Here is an 11,460-nt window from a genome sequence, read left to right as displayed (position 1 = left end):
CATTCCTTCATTCTTCAGATAATCAAAAGGCCTGCTGTGCTGTAGGCCCTGGAGATAGGACAGATAAAGAAGAAAGACAAAAGTCCCTCAAGGCAACCAAAGGTGACAAAAACCTCTAGTCCTGTGGGAGGCTCAATAGTGAGATCAAGGGCACTTTAGATTACATTTTGAGGTTCTGTCATAATTAAACAAGTTTATTTTATGGTCAAGCCTGTGTGGTAGCACAGTGTACCTGTAGTCCTTGGTACTCTTAAGGTTGAGGCAGGAGGATCACTTGAGCCCAGAAATTTGAGGCCAATATACCTAACACCATCTGAAGAAGGAGTAGGAAGGAGGAGGAGGAGGAGGAGAAAGAGTAGGAGGAGGAAGAAGAAGAGAAGAGAAAAGAAGAGAAAAAAAAAAGAAGAAGAAGAAGAAGAAGAAGAAGAAGAAGAAGAAGAAGGAGAAAGAGCTGCATATAGTTCCATTATTAGAGTACATGAAGTGTTCTGGATTCAATACACATGGTTCGTTAGCTGTTAGTAAACACTAAAGAGAAAATTAATAGCAGGGAGTCGGGACAGAAAATGAAGAGCTGCAAATTCAGCAAGGAGGCAGGCCTCTTAAAGACAGTGACATTGAGTTCAGACCTAAAGTAGGTGAGGAGATAGCCAGTAGACCTCCTGGAAGAGCCAAAGAAACAAGAGCAAAAGGCCTGTGGGGATGTGCTCAAGGCCTGAACTGGAAGGAAAGGAACAAGAGCAGAAGGGGGGTGTGTGAAGGGAAAGGGTGTGGAATGAGGGTCTCATGGGATCTTGCCAGAAAATTAGTGTGTGTAGAAGGAGGACCCAGAAAACACCATTTACAGGGGTTTGGCACTGACCACACCTGCACCAGGTTAAGCCTGGCAGAACAGCTCTCTCTGCACCAGAGGCAATAGCCAGTCACCTGTGAGGCACCTTAGCTGGGGCCAATGGAGCAACAGCTGGTTACTACACATAGCTCTACCCACAGCAAGGGTGGATAGGGGCTTTGGGGTGGAAAGAATGAAAACTGAAGTTCCCTGACTGATTAGGGACAATACCAAGAAATCAGTGTCATTTCTGCTACCTGGTATAAGTTTTTGAAGTAAGACTAGTCTCAAAACGGGGAAGCAGATCAGGGATCTAGCTTACCTAGTAGATACACACAGAAATATAATAATTGTAAAATATAATTATGCAACATCCACATGACAACAGAATAAAATGGATGAGATGGGGCTGGCGAGATGGCACTGCAAGAAAAGACACCACCAAACATGAGCCTCAGGACTCACATGGTGGAGAGAACTGACTCCTGCAAGTTTTCTTCTGACCACTATATGAGTGCTGTACAAGTACATACATGGTCACTCATGACCCTCACCATCAAAATAAATTATGTTTTAAAGAATGAGATAGATGTGAATATGCTAACATGGAAATACTCCACAATGAAAAATGAAAAGTTGCAAGCTATATAATATAATACTGCAAGCATAAATATTTATGTATAAACAAATACATGTTTTTCCCAGAAGAAAATATAATTGAACAGAGGTCATCATTGGTATGATGGGGCTTCATATAGCTCAGAGTTGCTGGTAATCTGAAACTTGTATGAGTAAAACCAGTTACACAATTTTGAACCAAATTTGAAGCCAGCTTTCAGTATTGACCAGATGGTGTAGGAGGGTCTTCTTTCTATGTGTTGCTTTCATTGGTTGAATAAAGAAAACTGCTTTGGCCTTTTGATAGGGCAGCCCTTAGGTGGGCAGAGTAGACAGAACAGAATGCTGGGAAGAATGAAAGTGTGGCAGATGCCATGCTTCTCCTGCCCTAGACAGACACTGGTTAGACTCATCCCGGTAAGCCACAGTCAAGTGGCCAACAGATTATTAGAAATGGGTTGAATCATGATGTGAGAGTTAGCCAATAAGAGGCTAGAACTAATGGGCCAGGCAGTGTTTAAATGAATACAATTTGTGTGTTGTTATTTCGGAGTATAAGCTACCCACTGCTCCTCTTACTACAACCAGAAAGATGGGACTCTGGTCAGATCCACATCTGTTTTCTGGTGAGAGGCTATGAGACAAATGTTGTAGGGGTGTTTTAAAGACAAAACCATAAGGCCACTGTATTTCCCATTTTATTTCTCCAAGAACTATAACTCCCAATATTCCAGGAATTACCTGGACCTTGTTGACTTTGACTCTTAGAGAGCACACAATTTGAATCCACCTGCCTCAATTTCTGAGTACCTCAATTTCTAGGATTCCATGCCTGCACTTTTCACTAGATTTGAGGGGGCTTTTCTCAGAGATGGGGAGTTGGTATGAGATTGCCATAAATCAAATCATCTTCAATCTTCCTCAAAATGTATCTCATAATTTTTTTCTCTTATTTGAGACACAGGGTCTCTATGGCTCAGGCTAGCCCTGAATTGCTGTCCTAAAGTGATCCTCTACTTCAGCTGTAAGAGTAGCTGGGACTACAGGCACAAGTCACTATGTCATTGTACCTGCTTTTGCCATAATGAGTCCTTTATCACACACATAGGTACCTGAAACAGTTATTGGTTGTAGAGTGTGATGGAACAACACTTTGATACCAGCACTTTAAGGGCAGATGCAGGCAGTTGATCGAGTTCAAGGCAAGCCAAGACTACCTATAAAAAAAAAAAACACTCAAACAACCCTCCCAATCAAAACCAAACCAAAACTGAAGCTTTACTCCTAACCTTCCTCTAATATGCAAAATGGCACACCAGAGTGCACCTGGGAAGATGATAATTCAGGTTGATTTCAAGACAATTCTTTTGAGTGGCAAGGTCCTGCCTTGGGGTTAGTGGAGGTGTGGCCCCAATGAAGAAGACTGCAGATACTTTTATTCTTTGGGCAGGTAGGGAGATGGCTCAATGGGTAAGAATGTTTACTGCTCAGCTGGGCAGTAGTGGCTCATCCCTTTAATCCCAGTGCTCAGGAGGCGAATCTCTGTGAGTTCAAGGCCAGCCAGGTCTACAAAAGTGAGTTCCAGGACAGCCAGGACAGAGAAACCTTGTCTGAAAAACCAAACAAAACCAAAACCAAAACCAAAACCAAAACCAAAACCAAAACCAAAACCAAACAAAAAAAGAATGCTTACTGCTCCGGTATGAGGACCTGAGCTAGGATTCCCAGAACCCATGTAAAAAACTGAGCACAGGTATGTATGCCTGCAACCCCATGCTGTGGTTGCTAGAGACAGGAAGTACAGCTGGCTGGCCAGCCAGTCTAGCTGACATTAAGTTCTAGGTTCCGTGAGAGAATAAGGTAAAGACTGATAGAGGACACCACCAGATGCCCTCCCCTGGCTTCTCAAAGTCTGAGCATAGGTGGCTGTTTCAGCATATGTACATGCCCACACACCACACATATATACCATTCCCCGTTCCCTCAAGAAGAGCCACTATGTGTGTTACTAATTCTGGAAACAAAATCATGTTTAGCATTCAAACATCCCTTCTAACTGATCATTCATTAGTGACTACATCATCGATAATGGAGTCCAACAATAAATTCCAATTCAATAAACTTGAAACCAAGTCATCAGATTACTAAAGCACACCTTTATTTTTCAATTGAACATTAACAGCTAGAGGTGTTTTCCCCTTTTCACATGTGTATCTGAACAACTACTCAATCAAAATGAAATATGCCCAACAAAATATGTGTAATAGCATTTCACATAACATAAATTGATGTTAGGACTAAAACAGTTTCAATGCAAAACAGCATTTTTATCCTGTTCACTGTTGGCTTGTGTAAATTGTTAAAAACATAAAGGATTCTAATTTTCACTGAAATTAAGACAAACACACAAGGCCTTTCAAACACATGGTAAACCGCAGTAACAAATGCACAGTGATCATTTCAAATAACCCAGTGTTGATCAAATTCATATAAATTTTGATTCTTAGCTTCTTTGCTTCTTGATAATGAGACCACACCATAGGGAGATATCCTTGTTCAACTGGGAGAAAAGGTACTTGACAACATTAAGGGACTAATTCCATTCTGCTATTCATTCAGCACAAAACAAATGGAAACAAAAATATTTTAATAAGGAAATAAAGTAGATTTTTAACCAAGCAAACTTCTCACTCCATATTTACATATAGCACCTATAACAAGAAAAGAAAGTTCCCAAATCAAAATTCCCTCTACATAGAAATAATTTTAAAACTACAGTTTAGAAATAGTACTGATAAGTATGAACTATCAGTCCTAAAGTTAAACCTACACTGTAGAAAACAAGGACTAGCTTTTCTTATCTGAAAAGATTACAGCATAGTTCATAAGTGGTATGTTCTGATGCTGAAGAACACTGGGGTAGACAACTTTTATTTTTTTACAGCAGATATACTGTTTTGACAGAATATGAAAACAGCTTAATATAAACTGTACAGTATCACACATTCTGCCCTTTGTCTTCTATATAAACTACATACTTGTAGTGCAGTATCTACTTAACATCTAGGTACTACATTGAGAACAAAGAATTTCCAAGTAGTCATGTGATGTTCACAAAATGCAGAGCAGAAACAATTTTAGTAAACCAAGCTTGGCTGAAGCTAGCTGAGAGAACTGAGTCCAGCAACACAGTCAGCTAGGCAGCATCTATTGTATTATACAAATTGCAGGAAAAAAAATCACAGAGCTAAAGTCACATATGTTACCTCTTAAACATCAAAGAAGCTATAAAGAGATCATTATAAAGCATTTAAACTTGGGGTCAATCTAATAAACTCTAATACTAACCAATTTTTTCTGTATTTACAAAACTCCTAGGATAGATATTTTTACTGTATAAATTAAGTCAGTAGTAAGCATAAAATAAAGTGCTATTTGAAATCAATTTTAGCACTTACATATTACCTACTCTACAGGATTCAGGAATGAGGAGTCTTGCTAACTCACTCAAAGATTGGGAAAGATGAATCCAGGAAATCACAGAGCTGGGTTGAAACATCCTTGCCCAAGAAGGCAAAAAAAAAAAAAAAAAAAAATGGAATACTATAATTTAAGAACAGAAAACAAATACTTAAAAAAAGGTAAAACAGGCCCAATTATGACAATCGTGGATGCTATGACATATAATCTAGGGACACCACAAAGCAGCAACATTTGAAGAAAGCTATTTCCTTGATGATCCCTGACAGCAACTTTACTTAACAATGTAACTTATAAGTTACCAGAATTAATAGTGCCAAATTTTATAACTCTGGGGTTGAGGAAATCTGACACTAACCTTGGATTACTTTTAGATTGTTCATGATGAGGTAAAATCATTATGGAGGTTTAGGAAACATTAAAACAAGGAATTCCCAATTTCATAAAGTTTAATAATTGATAATTACTAGATTTTAAAGGAGCTATTTAATTATGCCTACAGGCACTGGTTTAAAGTGAAGAGTTTTCACTTAGCTGAATAAACTTGTAAGCTGTATAAGCCACCACGGTTAGAAGTCACAAGGGTTGGGCCCCGTGGTCTTACTATCCATGTCAATGAAGAGAAAAAGGGAAACTCATCATCAGGGTCCGAGGCCTCTGCACATAATTTCTGCAGTGCTCTTAGGCATGGGTTTCTAGCTTCACATTCTTACAATGATGCCCCCATTGGTGGCTGCGACATTGACAAAACTTGGGAACTTTCCTCCATGGTAGACACATGCAGCAGCACACTTAGCCTAACACACATTCTTCCACACACCACCAGTGTAGAACTAAAATACTTGACACTCAAAATATACAATTTTTAAGGAAAACTTGCAGAGCCAAAAACAAAGTAATGTGGAATGAACGTACACTACGTGTGAAATATGCTTTGACAGTGACCATTTGCAAAGAAATTCCATTTCTTCCAACACTGCGTTTTACATAATGACTTATGACACGATTCTTACTCCTTTGCAGATTTCTCACTCAGTCTTTTTAAACAAACACATATACTTAGAACCAAGTAATAACTCTAATGTTTGAAAGATACATTCATTTTCTTTACAGCATGAAAGACATACAAACATCGCTTTATCCCTTTTAAACAATGAAATTAGAGTTAACAGTTTTAACCTTCTGTGCATAGAAAAATATTTTCTGTATATCATTTACATAATAATAAGGAAAACTCTACAATGTTTACTTGAAACTTTTATGACCTTAACAAAGTTTTCTTTTTCATCCTTATACTGGAAATTTTGCAAGGCTCCAGGAAGCTAAACTTTTGAACTCTTCCTTAACAGTGTAGTTTTTACCTTGCAATATTGCTAATAACCTTCTGCAAAGAAAAAGTACTACTGGCTTACTTGATTATATACTGAACCATACCTAGTTCATATAGATAAATTGCTGTCAAGCAGCTATGAGCAATGACTGCACACTTAGCTTTGAAGGACTAAAAACCAAACAATGACTTTAGAAATCAACAGTATATTGAAGCACAAAAACAGAAAGTAAGCAGCAACACACTTATATATGAAAACAGAAAGTAACTTTATGGTATCGACTCAAAACAAATTTACTTAGGATATGAAAATAAAGCAGTATGGGCTGGAACACATGGTTTATTGTTTCTGTTAACATAGAGAAGTTTATTATAATTACTGCTACTAAGAGAAAATGAAATCCATGAAAAATAAGAATTATGGTAAAAAGCAGAACCCAAAACAATTTTGGAACTGATTTCTTATACTCTTAAAGTTGATGAAATTATCTATAAGCAATTAGCCCTCAAAAAGTTTTATTATGCAAATTTCTTTTATGTGTATAATAATTCTCTAAGAATTTCATAAAAGTCACTAGTTTGTGATCACACTGTCAACTGATGAGTAATTCTAATATTTGATAAATTCAATCCACAGCTGTTTTACTTGGAGGAAGCACCACACATGGCTCCAGGAATGGCAGTGGGAGGGTTGGTGCAAATGTAGGATGTGAGCAGTGTGAACACAAAGTACTCGCTTTGTGGATGCAGCACCTTGTATGAAAGCAGACTGTGGGGTCTATTAGCTAGGATTTGCTATATTACTGAGATGTTTATTCCAGCAAATATTTATCATCATATATTTACTATTAATGACTTAAATACAAATTCATCAGAACTACAAAATAAGTACTATGAAGAGCCTGTAAACATATCCCACAATGTTGTGGTATAAACGACTTACATGAATTCAAAACTACTTTGGCAACTTTACCATCAGAATATTTTTAATATTCAAAACACAGACACTAGATAGCACACTGCTATAAATTCATGTTTCCTTCTCTTTTCCTGATAAGCCATAGTTCAATTTTATCACATGTTCACATTATGAGTATAAATTATTTCGTAAGTAGATATAAGTTCTAAGTCTCAGTTCTATGTGCTAAGTGCTTTAAGACTGACTTCCTACTTGCATGTCAGCTTGCCTACTGTATGTGTATCAGCCTAACTAGTTCACAACAGCTTAAATTCATCTCTTAGGGACGCACACCCAGCAAACTCGGTCCAATCCCTAATTGGCATCACTTTTGAAGCCTAATATCAAACTTCTAAGGTGTCAAAGATTCAAAGGGACAACACTGACCGTGCTTCCCAGGTAGAAAAAGCTAAAATTTACAAGCAATTTATTGAACTTCTAGTCTAATACAGAAACACTAGATTGAGAATTAGAAAACTTGAAGTTGACCAGATTCTGTTAAATTAATTGCTGAGCCTCTAGTTCTTCCTATCATAAGGAAGTAGAGACTAGACACAAGTCTTTCAACTTCTTATAGCTTTCAAGTTGTAGTACCACTTCTAGTGATACAAGAGATTTTTTGCTCAAATAACAAAGTAGACTTGATCAGACCCGCCAAGCGATATAAACAACCCCATGGTTAAAAGTCCATTCCATCTGTGTACACGTCTTTGTGAAATACACATGCAAACCAATGCACTGACGTTTTTCTATGAAGGCATGTACAGTAGTACCTAAAACCTTCAAGTAACTGTCTTAATGGCTCAGCATAACTTTGTGCATTTTAGTCAGTTTTCATACAATGTTACCCTTATTCTTAGGTCAAAATGGCTAATCATTGCCCTTTCCCAACTACTTAACCCAGAAGGCTACACAAAAGTTTTTCTTGGGCTATATTCTGCCTCATTTTTGAATGGGATAGATTAGTTTAACAAGTACAACCTATTCATTTTGCAAACGCTAGTCTCCTCCAAATTATTATTACAGAGTATCTAGGCAGTGCAGACAAAAACCAGACACTCAATAAAACACTTTAAATAAGCACAGAAAAATCACCTGAACTCAGAGAGGGAAAAGTTTTACATTTACTTTTTAGCATGTACAGAAGCCCCTGACCCATCAATATTGATTTCCACTTGTCAGAATAAATGCATTCTTTCTTGAGTTTGTCAGTGTGTGTGTCTTAAGGGTGGGTAGTGAAAAGGGAAAGTAGTTTAATTCAGGATTTTTTTTTGTCACACGATATTACATCAGTATGTATGAAGTCTAGCACTACTTACGTATGAAAACTAGCATTATTTCTAGAAATCTATTTTGATTAGTAAACTGATTAAATGCTTAGGTATAAAGGACAGTGTTCTATGCTAGATAACTAAGAAAGTTGAATTAGCATATCCATATTAACAATTTGTGAAGGGTTATTTTAGCTTAAGATCCTAACAAATGTTCTAAAAGGGGTGTTTTTACATGTAAAACAATGACAGAGGACAGTCCTCATGAGAAATATAAATTTAATTCTGCACTTGTCACTGAACGACAAGCATCAATGATTTAAATGGCAGCAATGCTCAGTGCCAACATCAGCGTTAACTACAGAGGTATGAACAAAGCTTTCCATTAAAGAGCGAGTGAATCATGCCATTGCCTTCTATCTTCTACACAAGTTTTCTCTTTTTGCCTATGGTTCTCACAGTCTATCCATATGGCAAGGACAGACATTTAAAATTTAGACTAAAATCTATCAATGAAATAAGTAGCTCTATAATGTATAGATCTCCAACTTGATTTCCCTTTTTAACTTGTAATGATATCCTACTAGCCTAAATTACATTTGCCTCTGGTAGAGAATGGAATGTTTGAGTGTAACTATCTTTCACTGACTAGCTCATATTGTCTTGCATGTAAAATCAAAATAGGTGGACTTCTGTTTGACATAAGATTATGTTTATGCCTCTTTAAAAAAAAAGACAAATAGTATTTGTAAATGACAATGGTACCCTGGCCATTACTGTTTAGGAGCTTAACTTCTTTCTGAATTTTACTATTATGAATTCTGAATATGAGATATGATAATTTAGATTTTATTAAAGATTCTTAAAAGTATGCCACCCCTCCAAACTAAATAGCAGTCCAAAATATTTATTGGAACCTATGTTTTATCAAGACTACAGAAATATTCTGAAACTACTAGCAAATGTGCCTACTTTAACTATATCCATATAAAATAACATTCAAATAGGTGAGCAAATTCTCATATTAAATTGGGCAATTTTAAAGATCTATTTCCATAGATTTAAAAACAAATGAAGCCGACCAGGAAAATATACACATCTGTAATGGGAGCTGGATCTTCAGTCAAGATGAACAATCAAACACCTCACTAAACATGCTTATAATTTAATAAGCATCTATAAATATAAACTAGGTAATATAACTGTATACAAAAATGACAAGAAAACCTGCATTTTACTATTTTGGGGGGTTTCATTTAGAAGAAGTCAATAGTATTTAACTCTTTGTCTGAAGAATTCCAATGAAAAGACCAGTGTGGCCAGGTGGTGGTGATGCACACCTTTAATCCCAGCACTCCAGAGGCAGAGGGAGACAGATCTCTGTGAGTTCAAGGTCAACCTGGTTGTATACAGCAAGTTCTAGGACTGTTATACAGAGAAACGCTGTTTTGAAAAACCAAGACCAAACAAAACAAAACTCCAAAACAACAACACAAAAACCAACAAAAACTAAAAATAAAAAGAAAGAGCAGTGTGAAGACAGCCTGATATGAACTGGAATGAGTACTGGAGGGTAACACTTCAGTATAGACAGGAACAAACCCAACTAACTAACTTTGTAATTGTAGCTTAGAGTGTTAATATATTTATCTTTAATATACATGTTAAAGATCACTTTTTAAGTTAGAGATAAAGCAAATATGAAATTTGAAGAATAAACCCTTTTTGTAGGACAAGTTGCTGAACTTTAAGCCCTGTTCTGCAGTAAGGAATGTACAGATTGTGAACAATTCCACAGCAGCAGAATGCACTATCAGCGGAACACAGATATTCTGGCTTTTACAGCAAAGTACAAGCAAGCACTGAGTAAAAACAATCTCCTTACCCTTCTTGTATAACTCTCAACATAAGCTGTTTTTTTTAACACTGTGAACCTATTAAAAATTCATAAAACTATAATAATGTACAGTATACATACCTCCTATGGGTCAAATGAGTGCCTTTTCATTAAACAAAGATATCTCAAGGCACTTAAGGGGTTAAGACACGATGCATGCATTCCTTTACATCAAAAGTGTGAAGTCACATGATTTGGAATAAGCCAACCTTATGATAAATACAAGTTACATCATTAAATCCAAGAAATTCCATAGATTCATAGTTATAATTTCTATAAGATGCTGGTAAATGGACACTGTGCAGCATTTCCTGGGAACCAAGTTCCACTTTTCTTCTCAACAGCAGGTCCCTACTGGGATGTCAGGGAAGATGTGCTGCATCCACAGGCAGTGTACTGGCTAATGTTGAGAATGGTATTGCTAACGTTTGAAAAATAAAATCTGGCAATCAGTAGAGTAAGTACATGAACCACTGGAAAGACCAGAGCAGACTCCTGATGTTTACTTCTTTTTGCTTTCAAGGTACAGGTGTGTAACAGAGATGAGTTCTGGGCCTTGCTGGGGCAATTCTACCAGAGGGGACTGCATGGCACCACCTCAAAATTCCACAAATTTACCCTGAACATATTCAGTTTCCACTATTTGTTCAGAGCAAAGCACAAAATAGTCAAAGATGTGAAGTTATAGGTTTTGAGTGACTTTTTTAAACATAAAGTGCAATAGTGCTGAAGTTTTCAAAGTTTGTTTGAGTTCTTCATTTTTTTGTGAGAGATGCCATTTCCTGCAAGCAGTATTATGGCACAGTGAATGTAACAAAAATCAGTTTCCCAATACTTATCCCAACCTTTTCGTTTTCTTATTTATTTAATGATGTTGTAAAGGGTTTAACAAAGCCTTCTTCATACACTTTCAAAATAGCTTCACAGACAAATCTGTATTGACTCTGAAAAATATAAATAGAAAAAAAACCAGAATTATTAGAAAACCTAGAAAACCAAAACCTAAAACCTCACTTGTATTTCTTATTAAGGAAGGAAGGAAGAAAGGAAGGGAGGGAGGAGGGAGAGGGGGAG

General features: G+C 36.8%; 1 protein-coding gene across 2 annotated transcripts in view; it reads right to left on the bottom strand.

Moving 5' to 3' along the window:
• Window positions 1-3,586: 3,586 nt before the first annotated feature.
• The window catches only part of Ptpn4 (protein tyrosine phosphatase, non-receptor type 4), a 184,202-nt gene continuing 176,328 nt past the window's right edge, over window positions 3,587-11,460 (bottom strand). For both annotated transcript variants that reach the window (XM_005348266.3, XM_026779657.1), the window contains one exon: window positions 3,587-11,330. In XM_005348266.3, the coding sequence (XP_005348323.1) occupies window positions 11,244-11,330 (87 nt within the window). In that variant the 3' untranslated portion in view covers window positions 3,587-11,243. The remainder of the gene's footprint in view (window positions 11,331-11,460) is intronic.

Source organism: Microtus ochrogaster, chromosome 6 (assembly GCF_000317375.1).
Source record: "Microtus ochrogaster isolate Prairie Vole_2 chromosome 6, MicOch1.0, whole genome shotgun sequence".
NCBI classification, from domain to species: Eukaryota; Metazoa; Chordata; class Mammalia; order Rodentia; family Cricetidae; genus Microtus; species Microtus ochrogaster.
This window is presented reverse-complemented; position numbering and strand designations above follow the sequence as displayed.